Source organism: Heloderma suspectum, chromosome 5 (genome assembly GCF_057233095.1).
Source record: "Heloderma suspectum isolate Gila_16-S chromosome 5, 16-S_ref, whole genome shotgun sequence".
Lineage (NCBI taxonomy): Eukaryota > Metazoa > Chordata > Lepidosauria > Squamata > Helodermatidae > Heloderma > Heloderma suspectum.
In genome coordinates this window covers 80,444,096-80,467,587 of record NC_139462.1, presented here as the reverse complement: position 1 = coordinate 80,467,587, position 23,492 = coordinate 80,444,096, and the positions used below count along the sequence as shown (strand labels likewise).

Genomic DNA, 23,492 nt, shown 5'->3' with positions numbered 1-23,492 from the left:
AAGGGTTGGGAGGATTATGCTGCATAATGCAGGATGCTTTTCTTTCACCACTGAGCACTTGCATTCTCCCCCTACCAGTTCTATTCCCCTCCATGCAACCAGCCCTCCTCATTCTACCATCCTTCAGCAACTCTTCATAAAAACAGATGTCTTATTTTGTGCAACTCTCCTCTACCTCCTCCTTGTTATGCACAAGCTCTCATTGTATCTTCCTCCCCAAAACTTCATTTGTGCCAAGACTTTACCAGGTTTCAGCTAATGAGTCTGTTTTCAGAACTAGGGCTCGTTTATGGAGAAACTTTGAGCATGTACTAAGTGCCTTTCTCTCACCACTGAAGCTAGAGTTCATGCAAAATGAAAAAAAAAACCCACAAATGACAAAATATGCATGGGACTGAGCTGAAAGGGTAGTCAATTCATTAGATGGAGTTGGGTAGGCACTGTATTAAGCCTGCAGTATGCTCACAACTCAGGACTTATTTCTGAGCAAACATGCAGAATATCAAGGTGCAGACCTCCCTGCAAAAGTAACTCATGCTGCAACCCTATGCACACTTTCCTGAAGGTAAGCCTCATTAAACATAATGGGGCTTCTGAGTAGGCATACATAGGATTGTATAAACGCACAGTATTTATCTCCCCTCCACTTAAAACTACAACCAAAAACTCCCTATTTTTATTAAAGCTTTCTGTTCATAGGAACATAGGAAGCTGCCTTATACTGAGTCAGACCCTGGGTCCATCTAGCACAGTATTGTTGACACTGACTGGCAGCAGTGGCTCTCCAGAGTTTCAGGATTCTTCCCTAGCCCTACCTGGAGATGCTGGGGATCAAACCTGGGACCTTCTGCATGCCAAGCATGTGCTCTACCACTGAGCTACAGCCCTTTCTGTTGCTGGATAATGGCAAGTGACAAACAAAACAGCCCCAGATTTGTTTCTCTGCAACCATGTGAACCCACTCTTCTCAAAGACTTGAGTGAGGAGAAAATCCAACCCTCTTGTCTCTTTGTATAAAGTCAAATACAGTTCAGAACTTCTCTTGCCCACTGAAGAGAATTCTTTTTAAGAATTCCTCAAGATATGCTCTGGGTGGAATAAAGAAGAGAAAGATAGAACAGGATAGGGGAGGGGAGGGGAGGGAAGAATAAAAGAATGGTGACTGGAAATGCAGGGAGTGGGGTAGAGAGAATTCCCTAAGCCAAGTGGCTCCTTTCAGAGAGGTAGTACTTCAGAGGAATTTAGGAGGCTGTGGAGGGTTTGTAAGGATTGTACATACTTAAATTAACTTTATGAGGTGAGGTGAGGTGGCTGAGGGCTTTTTCTAGCTTTTTTAAAACTGTAGAACCTGTTTAAAAGCCTTAGCAGTTCCTCGATCATGACGCCACATAGTCCTAACCCTCCTTTTGAAATAATTTGAGTTCTACAGCTATTTAGGGTAAATTAAAGTGGAGGGGGAGAAAGAAGTTTGTGGAGGCTGATAGGATCCTTTGCTGTACTGAAGCTACTAAACTTCTGCAGAAGCCAAAGGTTCCACTTTGGGGCAGTAAAATCAGGAAATATGAGTATTTCACATGAAGCTCTTTCTTCCCTTCCTTCTCCCTCTTCAAAACTTCATTGCAAGCAAGCTCCCAACAATGGGCATGTAAGAGCAGAAAAGTAGGGGGAGAGAGGTTTTTTGCACCTCAAAACAAAACAAAAACCTACATCAGAGATTAGGGATAGTGACCTCCTAATGGTCACCTTAAATACCATCTGATTAGGATCTCTAATCCCCTATTTGGCTTTGCATTTTTTACTTCTTTACTTTGAGAAAAGGAAACTTTACACATGGCTAGCACAAAAGCCACTAGACCTAACTGTCTGAAATTCGGCAGGTTCAGTTAGCTCCATAGGGGCTGCCAGGTCCCCACATTCTATGCATGTATGTGGAAGCACAAAAAAAAATTAGCTCTTTGCTTTGACAGATTTTCTTGAAAATAGCAAATTTTACCCGTGACTACCACAAAAGCCACTGGATCTAACTACCTGAAATTGGGCAGGTTCAATCATCTCCATGGGGGCTACCAGATCTCCAAATGTCATGTAATTATCCTACAAAATAAAAACTTTATGGCCGTTTCTGTTTTCCAATGCAAGTCAATGGGAAAATGTAAAAAAATGGCAATTAGGACAGCTCAAAAGATCTGGGGCATAGCTCAAAAAGACCCAGGACCCATGCCCAGGTGGGATTTTCCTCTAATGATGCCCCTGGTTGGGCTGTACCACTTTTGTTTTGTACATACTGCACAGTTTGGTCTTAAGCTAATGGCTTGGATCCTAAATTGCTCCTCTGTTTGTTTAAGGGGATACTATTTCCAACAACAACTCCCTCTATCAGCAGCCCCCTACACCATACCCCATACCATTCCCAAAGGTCCACAAACCCCCAGAAGCAGACTTTTAGGGGCTGTAAAGTGAAGGGGGAGATGGTGAAGCTCCATCCCATGAATGTGAACTCAGCTGCATTCACGGGAAAACAAGTCAGGATTCAAGGCAATGATCATAAAATTGTTAGCTTACCTGCCAAGAAAGTTATATTTGTCGTAGAGTGGAAAGATGGATCCAGTTTTGCCCTTTTTTATTTCACAACTTTATTATTGTGTTAAATATGACAGATGGACAATTTGGATGAATTTGTTTTCTACGTTTTTAGATTATAGGGTCTGTTTGCAGTGTAGCGGGCTAATTTACCTTTCAGGCAAGCACTACTTAATGTCCATATCTTGTGTGTTTATTAGCTGTGGGAGTAGGATGTCTCATTTAAATTGCAATAAACTTAATGTACTGAAAACACATAAAAGCTAATACAAAACAATTTTCTCTGCATTTTCATAACCATTAATGCCCCATAAATGAGGGTTCTCAATTTAATGAAATATATGCAGTGCAATTAGTTGTCGGGTATATTGATTAATTTATTTCCACTCTTTGTGTGCTTTGGGGCTCTTATATTCTTTACCAACCAAAAATTATGAATAGGTACATTGGGAAGCCTTTGCAGAAGGAGCTTTCACTACTTTAGCAACAATTCCAGCCTCAGTGTGTATATCAGTCTTGGACATAGATTAATTTTCATATAGGCATGTTGGCCACTGTCCAGGGAGCCACCTTAGGCACACTCCAGGGCTTGTACACCCAGCAGGATAGTGGAGTTTTGTTCCATTGCGGGTGTGTGCACGTGTGTGTTGGGGGGAAACCCTTAAGCATCCCTGCATCTCAAAAGTGACTTGCCATATGATGCAAGGGGGCTGCTGTTTGAACACATAAATAAAATCTCTGCTGGGTATGCAGCAGAGTTCATTTTATGGTTCTCTGGATTATAGTAATTGATTATAGCAGATTCATAGATACATGGAGGATGGGGATGAGAAACAGGAATACTGATATCAAGTCCTTGCCTTCATGGACTTCAGGCTTCTGCACAGCCTTTGTGTCCACCAATACTGTCCTCCTACTGCAGGAAATGAGCTAAGGCAGCTTTGCCTGCTTATTTCTTCTGTTTCCTTTTTTCAAGACCAAGCTAGTAAATGTAGGATTGTGGTGGGGGCAAAAGTACCAACAGTGTCATCAGTTGGGGAGAGGACTTCTACCTCTCAGCAGCTTTTGAGACCATCGACCATGGTATCCTTCTGGATAGGTTTCTGGGTTGGGAGTTGGAGTCACTGCACTGCAGTGGTTCCACTCCTATTTGAATGACTGATGCCAGAAGGTGTTGCAGTGCCTTATTACTCTCTGCCTTGGATACTATGCTATGGGGTCACACAGGGCTCTATTCTATGCCACATGCTGTTCAACATCTACATGAAACTGCTGGGGGAGGTTATCTGGAGGTGTGGGCTGAGGTGTCATCAATATATGGGCGACACCCAGCTCTATCTCTCTTTTCATCAAATCCAGGTGAGGCAGTGGCGGTTGTGAATCAGTGCCTGGGCAAGATAATGGACTGGATGAGGGCCAATAAAACTGAGACTTAATCCAGACAAGATAGATGTACTGTCAGTGGGTGGTTCATCTGCCCAGCTAAGTGATGTTCAACCTGTTCCGGAGGGGGCTACACTCCCCCTAAAGGATCAGATTCATACAGTCAGGGCTAGAAATATTGGAACAAGGATAACTGTTTTGGCAGTTGGCCTCTATACACTACCACATTGAAGGTGAAAGGAAACACACCCAGATGAGAGCGAGGTCAGGACTTTCAGCTGTAATTCAGGGGGTGTGACAAAAGTGGGGCACTAACCATTCAGGAAGGACAGCCAGTGGCAAACACCCCCCCCCCATCGTTGGTGGCTCATAAGTAATGGAACAAACCAAATCAAACGTAAGGATTGCTTTTAACACCTGGATGAAAATCCTTTGCCTGAAGTCTGGAACCCATGGACTTGACCAAATGCTGAGTTTCCTCCCTCGAGATGCTTTGCCAGGCCTTTACTGCAGCTGCCTTCAGCTGCTGCTTGTTTGTGGGTCTTTCTGCCTTCACTCTTGTCTTCAGTAAGTGAAAAGCATGCTCTATTGGGTTGAGATCAGGTGACTGATTTGGCCATTAAAGAATATCCCACTTATTTGCCTTGAGAAAGTCTTGGGTAGCTTTTGCTGTATGCTTTGGGTCATTATCCATCTGCAATATGAAGCGGCGTCCTCTATCAGTTTGGCAGCATTCGGCGGAATCTGAGCAGAAAGTATAGGCCTATACACTTCAGAATTCATCCTGCTGATTTTATCAGCAGTTAGGTCATCAATAAACACCAGTGACCCAGTTCCATTGGCAGCCATACATGCCCAGGCCATAACACTGCCTCCACCATGTTTGACAGATGATGTGGTGTGCTTTGGATCATGAGTTGTTCCTTTCCTTCTCCATACTTTTCTCTTCCCATCATTCTGATACAAGTTAATCTTGGTTTCATCAGTCCAAAGAATCTTACTCCAGAACTGGGCAGGCTTGTTTAGGTGTTTGCTGGCAAAGGCTAATCTGGCCTTTCTGTTCTTGAGCGTTACCAGTGGTTTGCACCTTGTTGTGAAGCCTCTGTATTTACATTCATAAAGCTGTCTCTTGACTGTAGATGTTGACAGTGACATGCCTACCTCCGCCAGAGCATTTGTGACCTGTCTAGATGTTGTGAAAGGGTTCCTCTTCACCATGAGCAGAATTCTGCGGTCATCCACTTTAGTTGTCTTCTGTGGTCTTCCAGGCCTTTTGCTGTTGCTGAGCTTGCCAGTTAATTCCTTCTTTTTCAGGATGTTCCAAACTGTTGTACTGGCCACTCCCACTGTTTTTGCTATCTCTCTGATGGGTTTATTTTGTTTCCATGGCCTAATGATGGCCTCCTTCACTCGCATGGACACCTCTTTGGGCCTCATGTTGGGAGTTCCAGTGAACAGCTACCAAATGCAAATGTAACACTCAGAACCACCTCCAGGCCTTTTCTCTGCTTGATTGGTCATGGGGTACCCAGGAAACAGGCCACACCTGGCCATGCAGCTGCTTGTCAGCCATTCCTTCCATTACTTATGAGCCACCAATGATGGGTGTGTGTGTATGCCACTGGCTGTACTTCCTGAATGGTTAGTGCCCTTGAATTACAGCTGGAAGTTCTAACTTCACTCCCATCTGGGTGTGTTTCCTTTCAACTTCAATGTGGTGGTTTACAGAGGCCAAAACAGTTATCCTTGTTCCAATATTTCTGGCCCTGACTGTACTTTATACATGGGGCTACCTTTGAAATGGTCCAGAAACTTCAGCTGGTCCAAAATGAGGCAGCAAGATCATTAACAGGGACTGGCCAACATGATCACATTATGACAGTACTTTTCCATCTGCACTGGCTGCCAGTCCATTTCTGGGACTGATTCAAACCCCTAAAACTGGCTTCGGGCCAGGTTAACTGGGGCATTGCCCCCTCTCTTATATACCTGCCCAGACCCTAAGATTATCCTCAGCCATCTTTCTCCAGGGGCTCCTGCCAAAGGAATTGAGATGGGTGGCTACTAAGAAGAGGGTCTTTTCTGCTGTTGCACTCTGGTTGTGGAATGAGGTCTCCAGAGAGGCTCACCTGGTTCCTACGTTGTGCTCTTTTTAGTGCCAGCTGAAGACTTGCTTTTTTCCTGTGCATTTGTCTTCAGTTTCTGTTGTTTTAAATCTGTTGCTATATTTTAAATCTTTGTATTGCTGCTATGTTTGATTTTGGTAACTCCCAGCATCCTCAGACAGTATGGCTGGTTGAGGCATGCTGGAAGTTGTAGTCCAACACATTTGGAGAGCCCCAGGTTGGGGAAGACTGGCTCATACAAATTATGTAAAGGAATCTGGGTTAGTTATTGTTCAGCCAGATTGTGAAGGTTTCCCAAACATTATGCTTTTGGTGTGGTTTGGGGACAACAGCTCACTTATATTCACTAATGCAGAACTTGTCTGAGCCAGGGTTAGAGATTCATAGCTTTTTCATTCCTGAGACTGAGGATGGAGAACTATTTTTGTTGGACACTTATGCATTCCAGTGGGTTAGCCTACTGTTTCGGGACTCTGCTCCAGTCTTTTGGAATCCCAGATTTCAGCCATCTTATATGGATTTCTTTGCCTACTGAAATCCATCTAATTTTTCCCCACAAACCGTGAAAGACTCACATAGAATGAAGGTAAGGAAAACAACCCATAAATCTTTGTGTAAACTTCCTCTTACTGTCATGTTAAGCCACTATCCAATAAATCTCAATACTTTCATCAACTACAGTCTTTTTGAATCAAAGCAAACCCAAAATATGTTATTCTAGACTGTGCTGTTCAAGGAAGGAAAGCATTAGTAATTTAAAAGCCTGATGTAGAGGTCTTTCTAATCCACACAGAAATCATTAGCTAACTGTGGGCAGGACCATAGATCATGGTCCCTTGATATTTCTAAACGTACTCCTTTTACTGAAATTGAGACTGAACCATGTGAATAGAACCCATTGGAATCTAATACTGCATATGATGTGTTTGACTCTCGTTTTTATTTTAGTGGTGTGTCTAATTTTTGCTACTGAATATAATTCTTTGGTGAAAATAGAGCTTTTGCAGAATGCGTGCATGTGTGTAAAATACTTCCCTAAACTTTTCATTCATTTCATTTTCATTTATTGCATTTCTATATTGCCCAATAGCCAAAGCTCTCTGGGTGGCTTACAAAGATTAAACTTACCCCTTTTCACCTTCTTTGCTCCTTTTGATTGATTGATTGATTACATTTCTATACTGCCCAACAGCCAAAGCTCTTTTCAGCTTTTCAAGGCCTGTTTGCAGGACCTCTTGGTTGCAACTGGTGTACATAAGCCTACTGCCTCTGGTACTGGAGGTAACATATAGGCATCAGGGTTAGTAGCCATTTATAGCTGTCTTCTCCAGGAATTTTTCCAATCTCCTTTTAAAATCATCCATATTGGTGGCCATCACTACATCTTGTGGAAGAGAATTCCATAGTTTAATTATGCTGTGTGTGAAACAGTACCTTTTATCTGTTCTGAATCTCCTACCATCGGCTTCATGGGTTGACCCTGGGTTCCAGTTTTATGAGAGAGGGAGAAAAATGTCTCCCTATGGCTCTATCATGACTCCCCTTACTCACCTGCTTTCTAAGCTAATTGGTGGCCATCACTACATGAAATTCATAGCTTAACTATGCGCTGTGTGACAGATTTTATCTGTCCTGAATCTCCCACCATTTAGCTTCATGTGATGACCACTTTTGGTTCTAGTATTCTGTGAGAGGGAGAAAATGTCTCCCTATCCACTTTCTCCACACCAAGCATAATTCTGTACAGTTCTATCATGTCTCCCCTTACTCACCTTTCTTCTAAGTTAAACAGTCCCAGATGTTGTAACCAAAGTCCCAGATGTTGTAACCTTCCCTCATTGGAGACATGCCCTGTCAGTGGGCTGACGCATTCTGTTTCATCCCTGTGACCATTATTCATGTGACCTCTTGAAAAATAATTGAAAAAGGGGGACAAGTTTGGAGTTGTGAAATGTTCAAGAAAATCAGCTCAGCACTTTCACCACACAGACATGCATACATAGACATGCATAGGAACAAACAACTGTAGGAGTATCATGAAATAACTCATTTTCATTTGGTATGTTTGCTGTACGTATGAAGTGTGAAAGGATTTTTCATTCTGAAACTTTCAGATGGAAGCCAACAGACAGATAACTTTTGATCATTTCCCACTCCCTCACTCTCATCCCTTTTATAAAGGCAGTGGGTGGAATGTACTGTTTTTTTTTTTTTTAAAGGGTCCTAGTAATATAAGGACATGCATTATTTGAGCTGGTGATGTATGGTGCATTTTAAAAACACATTTTCAGTTAAGTTCCTTATTTTCAACTGACATCAAAGAACATCCTTCTATTTCTTTGAAGTTGTAATTTAATATGAATATATAGTTATGTATGTATTCCCAACTTTCTTGAGCAGTGGAATATTCTAGTGGCAACACTACAAGGTTTAGGGTGCATTCCAACGGGCTGCACCTTCGCTGCTCAAAAGCCCCCAAACTCAGAGGCTTCCGAGGCTGAAGTCACCAGGGCATGATCTTTGCCTCCCCGTCCTCCAATCTTTGATTTTTTTGCTAGACAGGCACCATCTAACAAGAGTGCTCTTGAGAGTAAGGAAGGAGGGTGGAGGCTCCTCTGGTCAGCTTCCCTCCCCACCCACTAGAATGCCCCCCTTTACCCCTCTCCATGGTTTACTTTCTGACCTCAGAGATGCAGCTGGTGCAGTTCTCTCCATGCAGGCTGCAAGGGGGCAGGGTGATGGGTTGGATCTCCAGCTCCCCCTTCTGAGGGGGAAAGGGAGCCACCCTATGGTTCCTGGGATGCTCGCCCAAGGATTAAAGGATTGCTCTCTTCATTTTCTTTAGATCAGAAATATATAAGCAGAGCATACTGCAAGCAAATAGACATTCTTTCACCAGGCAACAATCCCTAGAGCCAGGGCTGGTGTCAAAGGTAGGCATGGTCGGGCACCTGCCAAGGGCTGACACACCAGCAGGGGCCCCCTTAAAGAGTCCCCTGGAGTTGCTCCTTCTCTTCACCTTTGCAACCTGCTTCTTCACCTGCTTCTCACTCTGGCCCAGACAATGGTGGTGGTAAGAAAGAGATGCCACTGCCTACTTTCTCACTGGCTCTCTGTCTGTCTAGCAGACAAGTGATAGCAATGATGAGAAAGATGATGAGGAGCAATAGCAGCTGGTGAGAATGGTGGTGAGAAGATAGACTCACTGAGGGAGGGGGGCATTGAGGGTGTCTTGCCCAAAGGCCTTCAAAAGCCTGGAGCCAGCACTGCCTGGAGCAGGGGTGCAGAACCTCAGCCCAAATCCAGCCTGCCTGGAGGCTCCATCTGGTCCGCCATGGTTCCTTATATGGTCATGTCCCCTTCCTCTGGCCCATCCTCCTTTATCCTGACCACCAGTCATTTGGTGGTAAGCAAAGATATGCTTGTATCTTTGCTCCTGCTCCTTTTGTCTTTGACCTCGTCCCATTTGCTTTTGGCCCCACCCACCACTGGAGTTCCTCCCTGCCCCCACCGAGAGCTTCTCTGTAGAGCAATTTGATGCTTGGGTTAAAAGATGTTCCACACTGCTGCCCTAGAGAGAGCCTCTACTCATCAGATGGCTTCATCTCTAGCTACCTCACAATTCCAAACATGTTCTCTGCTTCACATTTCCAAATTCTGACTTTGAAACTACTGTCACACACGCACGTGCACACACACACGTCAGCTGTGCACCTGCCTCAGATCCCACCCCTGCAAATGTATTGCCCATTCAGAGAACCATCCACGGTCATCAGGAAACACTCACACATTTTGTTTTGTCAAGTCCCTGTTTATTCATTCATTATGATCAAGTCAGCCAAACATTAATGATGGAAGTAATATTATTCAACAACCCAACGACTGACACCTTCAAGTCAAGGGATGGACAGGAACATGCTGGGAGTTGTAAGACTTTTCTCTGTCTAAACATGCATAGGATTGCGCCCTAAAGCATCTGTGCTAAAACATCTGTACTGCTTAGAGGTATTCTTAAATATGGGGACCAGTATAGAAATCTATTAAATAAATAATAGCATAAATAAAACCAGATAGTTTGATATTAAATTCAATTTCCAAACTATATTTCAACAAGTTTACAGAGTTGAAATTAAGACATAAAATACAACGAGGTACCATATATACATCCCAAATGTAAAGATTATAAAAAGGTGAGATACAGTTTGCTAAATATAGTTTGTTGTTTTAATAGCTCATATTTTCCTCCTGGAACATTTACTGGAACAACTATTTTCCTCCTTGCATTAAAAACATATTCCACATCCTCTCTGCTCTGAAACAAAACAGCTCCACAAAGATTAAATAGGAACCAGTCAGCCAGTCCAGCTGGCATTTATTCCCTGGAGAAGAAGAGAAATAATACTGTCAAGTAATGTAAAGAAAAAGCTAGACTTAGATCGGGGACTAGAGATTTTGTGTGTGTGTGTGTGTGTGTGTGTGTGTAGAAAGAATAGCGATGAATTTTTCTTCATCTTGCTGAGTTGTGCTTAGTATAATTTTAAGCACTTAATAAAAAATAATGTGTTATACAAAAGTATAGGGGAAAATTACAAGCCCCTCCTGCAGTCTAAGAGACATGACACCAGAGGATAGCAAAACGAAATGGAGGGTGTCTTGTTCTGAGGTACAGCAGTGCCAGTAAACAATGGAGTTGATACCATATTTGCTGGGAAATGTGACATCACAGGAAGTGACAGGAAAGAGTTTTGGCCTGCCTAGAATGCCTTTACTGAGTGATGCAGAAGTTGTTGTGCACATTTTCATAAGAACATTTGTTGTTCAGTCGTTCAGTCTTGTCCGACTCTTTGTGACCCCATGGAGTCCAGCTTTCTGTTCACACGGTAGCCCATGGGAAACCCACAAGCAGGATATGAGTGCAATAGCAGCCTCCCACTTGTATTCCCCAGCAACTGGTGTACATAGGCATACTGCCTCTGATACTGGAGATAGCATATAGCCGTCAGGACTAGTAGCCATTGATAGCCTTCTCCTCTAGGAATTTGTCCAATCTCCTTTTAAAGCCAACCAAATTGGTGGCTATCACTACATCTTGTGGTAGTGAATTCCATAGCTTAACTATGGACTGTGTGAAACAGCACCTTTTATCTGTTCTGAATCTCCTACCATCAGTTTCATGGGTTGACCCTGGGTTCCAGTTTTATGAGAGAGGGAGAAAAATGTCTCCCTATCCACTTTTCCACACCATGCATACTTTTGTGCAGCTCTACCATATCATCCCTTACTCACCTTTTTTTTCTAAGCTAAACAGTCCCAGACGTTGTAACAATCATAGGAGTCTCTCCCCTATGATGTTGGACTTAACATGTGGCCTGACGATTCTGGTATACTCATGTTGCATAAGAAGTGGAGATGATAAAAGCTGTTTGTAACATTAATTATATTACATTACATATCGTCAATTAGAAGAGTATGTATTATATGGGCTCTGATCTAGAGATCCTTGGCTTTAGGGCTAGAATAGTAGTGTTCTAGGTTTCCAGACTGTGCTCCATTGTGAAGGGGCTTTATCCCTTAAGAGAGGGACCATAGTTCTGTGGTATAGCACAAGCTTTGCATGCATAATATCCCAGGTTCATTTCTCAGAGCAGACAATACTGGGAAAGATGGATCAATAGCCTAACAACGTTATAGATGTGGGGAGAAGGCAGGATCTGGAACAAGTCCCTCCCGCATTTAAAGTCAGCGTGAACGCTGCTGTTTGGTGGTGCCCAACAATCATGTGTTATCCCTGAATATGGTTTTTCCCACAGCACCCAGCAGGTCAGTTCAGGTGTGGAAGGCTTTCCCAAGTATAGATGACCATTGCTAGAATGATGCAGATGTCTATAAATATCCTGGTTCATCTACAAATTGCGGCAATGTGATAGTAACAGTGTTTGTGGGTTGATGTGACTCATTTCTGGCATTCCCATCTTTATTCTCCCCCTAGAAGTGACCAGCAGTATTCAAACCAACCATACTAGCAACTGCTTTAGAGGGAGATAACTCATGTACAATGGCCCACCTGGAGCTCTGGGTTGGGGCCCTTAAGGTGTGATCTACAAAAGGACCGCTGCAGCTGATTGGAATGATAACAGAAACTTCTAGATGGGGGCAGGTGTCTTGCTGGCAGTACAGCCATTAGTCAAGCAGCTACAAACCTAGCATCATGAATTATTCTGATTGAACCAACATTATGAAAGAGAAGTTGCTGGTCCAATAAGAAGTGAAGCAAGAGGAAGGAGCCAATCAAAAGGAAAAAGAAATCAATAGGAAAAGAAGGGGATGTGCTCAGGAAAATATAGAAATGACAGCAAGTGAGAGCAAGACATAGCAACCCAAACCTCTACATGTGAAAATGAAAATCGTTTTGCAGTTATATTAGAAGTCTTGCATGTGTACAAGAATTATTGCATATGTAGCAATTCTGGAGTTCACCAACTGACAGGAAAAAGATTTCATTATCCCATCTTTGATTTTATTTATTTATTTATTTATTCATTCATTTCATTTCTATACCGCCCAATAGCCGAAGCTCTCTGTTATCTGGTACATCCCTTGGAACTGCTCCAAACACTCCTTTGTCACTTGTCTTCCTCTGAAGAACAGGAAAATGAGCGTCAAACCAAACAGAATGGGGACATCTATAAACAGGATCTCATGTTTTAAATTTTTAAATCACAACTACTGAGGGGTGCGGAGGTTATAATTCAAATTGGGATTGTAGCACTGTGAATGGTGGCAGGGGGTGGGGGAGTAACCTATCTCTGTGCTGTTTTCCTGGTCAAAATTATTTCCACTAAATGCCATTTGACCTGTGGGGCAAAACTTAGGGATACCCTGTGTGTGTACTATGTTCACACATTCAAAATAAACTGGCTTACATAACACTCAGAGCTTCAGCCATAGGTAAGCGTGCCAGAGAGGCAAGAGGCAGGGCTGTTTCCCTCTGCCCCAAGTGTTCTTTCTAGCAGGGAGTGGGGAAGGAAACTCCCTACAGCTGCTCCTTTACTGGCCAGTGGATGGGGTAAGGCAAGTCTTCCCCTTTCTACATTGTTGCTCCTGGGAAGCAGGGGTTGCAGCCTCACCATCAAGGCTGGCCCTACCATGAGGCAGAGTGAGACGGCTGCCTTAGGCAGCAGATGCTGGGGAGAGGAAAGTAGCAGCACGGTGTTAGAGGACAGAGCTGTGTGTGCAACATGGCCTTTCTTGTGCCCTCTAAAGTAATCTGCTGCCCTCAGGTCCAGTGGAGGACAACTGCCAGTCCAGTTCTTGTACATGAAATGGGAGGAAGGGCACCATCTTATCTTTTCCTTCAGGCAGCAAAATGTCCTGGCTGATCCTGCTCCCAGTGGCCCCAGCTGATGGTAGAGGCCAGAGTGCACTTCCTTTCAGCTCTGCAGGTCCAAGGCAGCTGGCTTATGTGCTGGGCTCCAGTCTTATTTTTGCCCCTGAATCCAACACTGCTCCATACCCAAACCCCATCCAGATACCAAAATTATTTATGTAAAGGGCTAGGCAACCACAAAAGCAGGGCTTCCATCTTCTTTAGCCTGGAATGTCAACTAAACACTGCCTCGGGTTCCTTAAAGAGGAAAAAAGGCGGGATATAAATGTAATAAATACATAAATAAAAATAAATAATAAACTGTCCTTGAATAAACTGCATGCAATGTATAACATCCTTCTGAATAGAATTGCTGCTGGAATGTAGTGCTGTGATCATTTTGTGAAATCCCACTGTGGTAAACATAGTTTTAGAGAAACTATAACCTGACTTATAACCTGATACTACCTTCCCCAACTATAATTTAGGAGCATCTAAATGTAAATGTTGCACAAAAGTAGGTCATTGTCCCTTTACATGAAGGGTGGGCAACTTATGGCTCTCCAGATGTTTTGGCTGACAACTCCCATCAGCCCTCAACGCTGTCTATGCTGGCAAGGGCTGATGGGAGTCGTAGGCCAAAACATATACAGGCTGTGTATATGTACAGTGCTTAAGAGCTTTATGTACATCAAAATGATCAAATAACTAATGCAACTCTTATGGCAAAAGAGCAAAATCTGTCTTCCATTTGAATGCTTTTTGGGGGAGGGGGGCTGAGAACAATGTAAATCCTGTTTGTTTTCTCAGACTCCCTGCAGAGTTTACATCAAGTGCATAGGCAATATACATCCCCATAAATACTGTTCTGCCAAAACGGAAATGTGGATTGGCCTTGAGGCAGAGGAAAATTGCGATGTATTAAGAATATTTTTCTTCTCTGTTGTGTCCAGGGTGCTTTGAGTGCTGCATCAAGTGCTTGGGGGGCATTCCCTATGCCTCATTGATTGCCACCATCCTGCTGTATGCTGGGGTTGCCCTCTTCTGTGGTTGTGGTCATGAAGCCCTCACAGGAACTGTCAACATTCTTGAAACCTACTTTGAGATGGCAAGAGCTGCTGGGGATGCTATTGATGTCTTTACCATGTAAGTCTCTGCTTCATCTTTTGTAACTTTGCTTTTATACTGCTGTAAAATTGCTAGTACCCCACCTCCAATATTCTCTAATGAAGTGAGCAGAAGACATGATTTGAATTCCTTCCAAATGCATTGGATAACAGATGGATATAAACTTGTTCTACCAATATAAATATTTCTATTAATAACTTCCCATTCTGCAGAATAGGTGTACATTTCAACATTGGAATATGATTTCTTATGTCATGTAACTGCAGATAAGTAAATCCAATAGCGTGTAAAATAGTGTGTTTTATTGCTTCTCTGTCTTCTATCTTTAATTAGACTAATAGTTAAAGCTCTTCATTGTCTATTTCTGAATACACCCCATTTAAATCAAATGTTTATATTCCATTTTACATTTTAAATCAAACTAACTATGTTTCTTGTTAAATGAATTTAATGTGTTTAGGATCGTGGCTTATAATAAATTGACTTAATTAATGAAATGTGCATTCTGTAATCGAATAATGGTATAGGTGTGCTTGCTTTACACAAAACAATTTGCATGAATCTCCACTATATAAACTGGAGGTGAGCACCGACCATAAGATTCAACTTGGACCCTGATTCAGCACTTCAGAAAATTCCTCAGTTCTACTCAGACTGATTTGGAGGCTATCTGCTTCGATGCATACCGAACCTAAGTTGAGATTTGGAAATCTAAGGCATCATGCCTTCCAATGACGATCATGAGAAAATAAAAAATGGGGCTATAACTTTTTTGGTTTGTCACAAGCAGGTGCTTGAAACAGTGCTGTTTCAGCAGGCCTTTTGTTGTTGTTGTTAAGGAGTTGTAGGATTTGTTGTTTTATTGCTTCTACCTGCTCTGTATTGTTTTAATTATTTTCCCTGTTATTATATTTTATCCTTTTTATTGTTATGCTGTGTTGCTGTTGTTGTTGTAAACTAGGGGTGCAGATCCTCTTTCAGCCTGAGCACTGAATTCCACTTTGGGGAAACTCTTGGGGGCTGCATTCCAGTGGTGGGCTGAAGGCAAAAAGGTGTAGGGCCCCAACCCCCCAAATACTGGCATCTTAAGCTTAAAGCTCTTACTGACAGTAAATAAGCCTTAGGAGAGGCAACCTTTTAGAATGGGTAGAAACTACACAAAACCTGGGAAACCACCAAACAATTTGTGGTTGGGAGAAAGGGGATGGAGCCAGAGGAAGGGGCATGACCTTCTGGGGAACCTGACCCTGAGGTCCCTGTTATAAACAAATGTAAAGGTACATGCATAAATCAGTGGGTTCAAGGAAGAGGTGGAACCCTGTTGGTGCTTCATCTCCATTAGTGCCAGGAAGAAAATGCCCACTTTGTAGTTAGGGTTTTCAGGAGCTGATAGGGAAGGATAAACTTTTCCTTTCCAGAAATAAGAAATAGCTTCAGTGGCAGCTCAACAGAAGTGGGGAGAATTCAAATATCTTAACTTCATTGCTTGATGTTTGATGCTCATTTCTGTTGCTCATGCCACTGTTGTTAACTGGGTTGTATTTTTAGATTTGCATTTACAATAATGCCTCTAAAGCTGACTTCACAGCTAAGGCTCTGATTTATTACTGAATGAAAGCTAACCCACTTTTCTAGACTCTTAAGTTAATGAGTCTCTGGGTAGCCATTATTTCAGAAACATATTAAATCAATGCTTTAAGTGTTATCACGAATTATCCATGTTTACTATGTCTAATATCCATGTTTACTATGTGAAATATCAGGCAAGGAATATAGTTAAATGTGAAGAATTCAGAGAAAATGATAAACAATTACATTTATCTGTTAATTTGTTCATTATTACTATATATCTGATGCTCAAAGATTCTCCCCATCCCTTGGGAATTGTGTATGTCCCCACCCACACTGGGGTGTTGTTGTTTTTTTTGGAAGATAAGGAATTAGAATTGATGAGACCTGGGTTTAAACCCACACTTATTCATAAGTGAGTGATGGTGACCCTGCGCCAGCCACCCTATCACACCCTCTCCTACCTTGCCTAAGCTTCTGTCACAAGAGTCCAATAGTTTGCATGTTTTTGAATGGAGGATTGTCTTGGAGAGTTGGGACGTTAATGATAGAAAATGCCTAAAAATTATAAGCTTTCCCTTTTGTTACATCCAAAAGCTCCAGTGTTCCTTTCTGTCTTCTTGGTGTCCTTTTCCTTCCAGAATGGGAAACTGAAGGTTGAATTTTGTTTCACCCCTGCCAACCTGCTGAATACACTTCTGAATACTTCCAGACCAGACTTTTAGTGTGAAATTGCCTCATTTGTGGAATTTTATGGGTACTCCAAACAAAGTTGTCTTCCATTTTCCTGCAGCTTCCATCTTTTTTCTTACCATAAGAAAGCCCCATACAGAGGGAAGGGCATCAGTAATGGGCACAATGCCTTTTGATTGTTAGCACTAGGAGCCCTCTGCCTGGAAGCACCCTCAGTTTCATAGGCAATGATCTATCAGTGCTTAACCAAATCCTGTGCAAGGGGTCTTCAGTTGGAGTTGGCTGGTCAGGCTCCGCAAAGCCCATGCTGTTCATGTGCCAGAACAGTAGAAAAAAGAGAACTGTGGTTTCTAGGCTCAGCTATTATGGCAGACTGCAAGAGGAGCTGCTTGTCTATGTCAGTAGTTAGGGCAAGTTCAGAAGCTAGAACAACTTTTCTTGCTTATTTGAATTGTCTGGAATGCCACATTTGATCTATTTTGTTAATAAATCAAATAAATATAGCAGATCCATGGGGATCTGAATACCATATATTATCTCACTTCACATGCCTGCCTTGGGCCTCTTAGCCAAGTTACTATAGAGTCCTACTGCTCTGTATTCACTAGGAGGTGGCAGCTCACAATTCATTTAGGCTATTCTATTGAGGGTTTAAGGGTTCAATCTGTTTAGACAGAGAAAAGGCTTACAACTCCCAGCATTCCCCAGCCAGCTTTGCATAGGATTGCAGCCTAATTTAGTTACAAAGGTGGATCACTTAGATGCCTAGTTAAGAATGGCTTTCCTTGGGACCTTAAGATGCCAGGATACAGAGCAGGATAAGGATTCTCTGAGAGACCCCAGGGTATATCACAAGGATCCTAAAAAAGAAAAAATCTAAAGCTATATTTAAGAATTTCATTTGCAGATCTGAGGTTGGTGCTTTGACTTAGTTAAGTGTAAGTTGGATGGCACTACTACTAGGTGGATCCACAGTTGGCTGGAGAACTGCCCTCAAAGAGTGCTCATTGATGGTTCCTCATCAAACTGGAGGGTGGTATCAAGTGGGGGTACTACAGGGCTCAGTCCAGGGACCTGGACTCGTCAACATTTTTATTAGTGACTTGGTGGAAGAGGTGGGGAAAATGCTTATCAAATTTGCAGTTGACACAAAATTGGGTGGAATAGCAAATACTTTAGAAGAAAGACAATGCAAAATGATCTTGATAGGTTAGAAAATTGGACAGAAATAACAGAATGAACAGAGGCAAGGGCAAGGGCAAATAACAGAGGCAAGGGCAAAGTTCTTCATTTAGGAAAAAGAAATCGAATGCACATGTACTGGCAATAGTACATGTGAAAAGGATCTTGGAGCTGTAGTTGATCACAAGTTGAATATGAAGTCAGCAGTGTGATGTGGCTGCAAAAAAGGGAAATACAATTTTAGGTTGCATCAATAGAAGTACAGTTTAAAAATCACAAGAAGTAACAGTACCATTCTACTCTGTGCTGATCAGACCTCACCTCAAATACTGTGTCCAGCTCTGGACTCCACACTTTAAGAAGGATTCAGATAAACTGGAATGAGTTCAGAGAAGGGAAACAAAAATTATCTGGGGACATAATGGGCTTAAGTTACAAGAAGGCAAAAAGTGGACAGCCATCTGTCAGGGATGCTTTAAACTGGATTCCTTCACTAAACAGGAGGTTGGACTCGATGGGCTGAATGGCCCCTTCCAACAAAATGATTCTATGATTACATTAAATCACATCGCTTCTTACATATACTCCTCTTGTGCATTTTTTATGCTTTAAAACATGGGGGGACCTGTGGCCTCCAGATGTTTGATCACAATTCCCATTACCCCTGACCTTTAGCCATGCTGCCTGGGGCTTATGGGAGTTGCCATTTAACAACATCTGGAGGGCCACAGGTTCCCCATCCCTGCTTTACAATGTGTTTGTTGACTTTGCAAGCGAACTATGTTCAGAAGTGCTGCAGGATGCTCACATGGATTTCTTGCAGGCATTGCCCCTTGAAACTGCAGTCAACTGTCTTAGTCTAGAGCTCCATGTGGACTTTTATATGCTCTTTTGCAGACTGCCATCCGAGTTCACTTATATGGAGGGAAGAGATCTATGCAGACAAAGGAATGCATGTGTGGATTTGCCCCTGCCATTGAAGTGAACAAGGGAGGCCCTCTGGGAAGGGCCCAGAATATTGCTGCTTCTGTGCCTATAGGAGGTGGATGGAGCAGGCAAATTATTTGTCAAGGTGGAAAAGAAGCTATATATAGTTCACTGCAACTGATTTATTTAATATTTAAGAATTTTGCACGGTTCTATGTTAGTGAAATGGAAATTCAACAGAACACACAGACAGGTTAGATATTAAGTGAATGACTCAGTAAAATAATGAAGCACACTGCAGAAAGTATCTGTCTTTACCGTCCCATATTTGCCACTCAGTTACAGCACTACCAAGCAGATTGTGGAAGGGAACTCATTGTGGTAAATTATGTTTGATCATGTTATGGTTTAACTAATATTAATGGCAGATTTGTTTCAATGTAACCTGAAGCTCAATCTTTATGTGAGATATTTATTGTGGTTTTGGCAGAAGATTAAAATTACTAGGAGTGGTGAACTGTCCTCTGCTCAGCTCACAAACTAAATCCAGTTTTGGAAACATTCCTTGCAAGTATGCAAAAACCTTTGAGGGAATTTTTCTAAGCCCCATAACGATATGTCTGCATGTGGGTAATTCCCAGTAAAAACCACGTGTGTGTGGAGGTCCCAATAAAAATTTCCCTCCCCAGCCTTTTAAAATAAAACTGAAAAGATGCTAGCTACCTCTTTCAGGTAACATTTGGCGCTCTCAGTCTACCACCTCTATTGTTCCAATGTTTGTAATCCTTCTTTCTTGCACTTCCACGGTGCAGGAGGCTATGGCATACGACAACTCAGTGGTGTTACTGTTTCCTGTTAACAATTAGAATTCTGTAAAGGGTGGCTGGGTAAGGGTGAATATGTGTGTTTTCTTCGAACAAAGCTTCTGTTCCCTTGTGTAGAATATGGTACATTCTCAATCACTATAATGCAGCTTTCATAGGAAACATTCCAATTTCATGCTGTCTGCTTCCTAATATTCCAATACTCGTAATTTGAAAGCACAACAAATGTTAAGCCTATACCATATAATAGCTTCAGAATTCCTTCAGCCTTTAATCCTTTCAGGGCATAGTAAAACCAGAAATGGCTCAGCACTGACATGGGGGAAAATACCCTGCCTTTGTGATTTTGCAGCTGCATTAAATGTGTAATCTTGAGAGATATGGAAGCAGCAATTCCTAAATAATCAACGATGTTAATCAAAATTCTTTGTGTTCCAAATCATATTGCTTCTATTGTCTTGTTCCATAAAATAAAATGAAATTATTAAAGGTCACAACCTGTGATGGGCTCAGTCAGGAAGAATTCTAAAAAGACAGGTGGCAGGTCATTTGTTTCAGTGCTGTAGAACTGCAGAATAAACTATTGGACAGCTCCTGGTGATTCAGTGGCCGCAAGGGAGAAATTAGTGTGACCTGTGTCACAATAAACAGTTTCAAAGGTGTCTTAACTTAGCATGCTGAGACCACCCAGCGGGATCTTCAAACCATATAGTTCAGAAGTCATACCTGTTTTCTTGATACATATTTAAAGACTTGTTTAATGAACATACATTGCACAAAATGACAACAGTGTCTCACTGCAGCAATTCACTGGGAACTGTGCAAAATTAGCCTTGATTGTAAAGGAGTTCCTGTCTTCTTTAGTTAATTTAATTAGGGACAGTTCACATTATAAAGCAGGGATGCACAGAATGTGGGCCAGATTTGGCCCCACAAGCCCTCCAGAACCCCAGTCTCTGTTGTCACTGAAAAAAGGAAAAAAGATAGTAGAAAAGCACTAGGGATGGACTTTATGGTTCCTGGCTTCAAAACAGAGGACACTTCTTGACAGCCCTTTAGAAAGGGGGCTGAACTCTGTGAAAGTGGACACATGGCTACTCTACAGTAGCCCTCTGGAACAGCATGGGAGCTGGCACCAGGAGATGCAGTGGGAAGGAGGAATTGGCATAATTACCTTCCCTCTGCTGTTAGTGGAAGCCTTCTCTGGATCAAAGACCCTTCCATTAACAGAAGGGCTCATTCCATGAACAGAAGGAGACCTTTGTATCCATACCCATTGGGTGCCATGGCCTTTAGTTTCCTTCCTTTGCATGTGTGCGTGCTGTGTTAGTGCAGTAAAGATTGTATTTTAAAAAGCAACAACAAAAGACTCACCTCATTGCATGCTGGAAGAAGAGCTGAAAAACCCACAAAGCAGACTCTTTGTCATGCTGCCAGCTTGAACATTCACTCATCCAAAAACTGGGTGTGTTTCAAAGTCTTGCGAATCAGGTCTGAATCCTTGGGAAAGTTTTGGATTAAAAATAGATCCATTTAATGGAAGTGAAGTGTTGCACAATATTTGGGGGCAGGGTTGGTTGGTCATGATTCTCATTCTATTTAGTGCTCTAAAAGCCTGAGGCGCTGGTGTAGTCTTGCATGAAATTAATAGGGAATGCACCCGGTGGTATTGGAGAAGGTCTGTTTCTAATGGTGCAATACTATGCATGTTAGACAGAAAAAATTCCTACAACTCCCAGCATGCCCCAGCCAGGATTTTTTTTCTGTCTAAACATGCATAGGATTGCGCCCTAAATATTGAATTCACACTTGGCATCCTGACCTTTATTGGCCTTTATTGTGAGGTTTCTAATCCATAGAGTTCTATAGGAAGCAGGGTTTAATTTTACACAGCAACAAGCATAGCTTGTTACACCTACATCATTGTTACTGAAAGCAAAGCATATCAAAACAAAGAGAGAAATAGAGAGAAATAGGAAATATGTTAGCATTATACTATATACTCGCTGTAGCAGCAAACAGTTGATTGAGAATGAGGGAAATGGCCTTGAGTGCACTATCCTAGTACTTGAACGGGATGGATCATCACCTGTTTAACCAGTTCTTTCAAATGGATCCTGTCATGCTGGAAGTAACAGCCCCACATTCAGCTGTTCAAGTGCATTGAAGGAGTGTTGATATTTTGACAACAGAGGATGTGTTTTGCATTGAGTAAAGAGCAATCCAAATATATTTAAAATAAATAATACATCTTGTTAATGTCACTGCCAGGGTGTGTCTCTGTGTTACAGAGCTGCATTGCATCCATCAGCATAAAATGCCTGAATAAATTTCATCAGAAGTAGTCTATATTTTTCACATAAATGTTTCACTGGTCCTGTGATTTATAAGACAAAATCTATAAGCAACCTCAGGTATCATTATCGTTATGGTATGTCAACTGGAGATGTTCCGTCTGAAGAAATGTCTGTCTTTTCTTTTTTTTAAGTGCTAATAATTCAGAGTCATCATTAAACCTTACTAACATGGATACGTTCTCATTACACAGGATCGACATCTTCAAGTATGTGATCTATGGAGTAGCAGCTGCCTTCTTTGTTTATGGCATTTTGCTGATGGTGGAAGGGTTTTTTACAACTGGTGCCATCAAGGATCTCTATGGAGATTTCAAAATCACCACCTGCGGCAGATGTGTCAGTGCCTGGGTATGTTAATATGACAGCCTTGGTTACCCATGCTAATTCAGCTGGGCCGAAGTGTTTTAATTAATTCATACAATGTTAGATGCTTTTTAGAAACAAAAAAGTATGTCTCTGAGAATGTATTTGTATCAGACTATGTCATTTTCTTAGATTTAAGGATTTTGCACAGACCTCAAGTGTAGTGTTTTGAAATACTATATTCTATGTATTTGGGTACCAGGAGGCTGCCCAAATATTTGGAGACAGTGGCCAAATTCTCACTGACTTTTTTTAAACAAACCAGAGCTGGGATTGTACTTTGGGAGTACACTGTTTTATGCAGGATACTTGTATCAAGATGCTATAGTCCCTTTTAGTTGCTCAAAGCTGTGCATACTTTTCCGCTAAAACTAATTATGGAATACATGTCCCTTTTATGTAAGATTGATTTTGGACATTACAAGAAGCCTCCTAGTTTTTGCACTTCCACTGTGGGGTCAGAAGGGGAGCTCACTGGGGTGGGATGCACAATTTGTCCTGAAATTGCAGATAACCAGGCATTCACTTGTTCATTCTCCTTCTTTCAATGTTCAAAGCCCATCTAAGTGAATAATTGCACCATGCAGAGAGAAAATAATCCCCAGATGCAAGCCCTCCACTCCCACTCCGCCTGCACTTGTGCTATTATAAAAATAAAGGCAGTAATTATTAATATATTCTAGGCTATGCATAATAATCTCAGATCATAGGAATTAAGATTCTGTGTCAGAATATTACATTGCATCAGATGGGACACTATGGTTAGCTGCAATAGGTAAGGGAAGCCAGAATGAAGGTGTAGCTGCATAGAGAAAAGTATGTAGCGCAGCCTTATTTAGGCACCCAGAAACATACTTATGCCAACACACAAGGAGGGAGAGTGAGAAGTGTTCTCATCACCCTCGTCATGTGTAGGGCCACCTTCCAGGGTTCTACATTGTGTGGGGAGCCTCCATGAATAGAGGGAATCCTGCTTCAGGAGAACATGAGGAGG

General features: G+C 42.1%; 1 protein-coding gene across 2 annotated transcripts in view; it reads left to right on the top strand.

Moving 5' to 3' along the window:
- The window catches only part of GPM6A (glycoprotein M6A), a 278,183-nt gene that overhangs the window by 215,120 nt on the left and 39,571 nt on the right, over positions 1-23,492 (top strand). For both annotated transcript variants that reach the window (XM_084856487.1, XM_084856486.1), the window contains 2 exons: positions 14,409-14,601; positions 22,327-22,483. In XM_084856487.1, the coding sequence (XP_084712613.1) occupies positions 14,409-14,601; positions 22,327-22,483 (350 nt within the window). The remainder of the gene's footprint in view (positions 1-14,408; positions 14,602-22,326; positions 22,484-23,492) is intronic.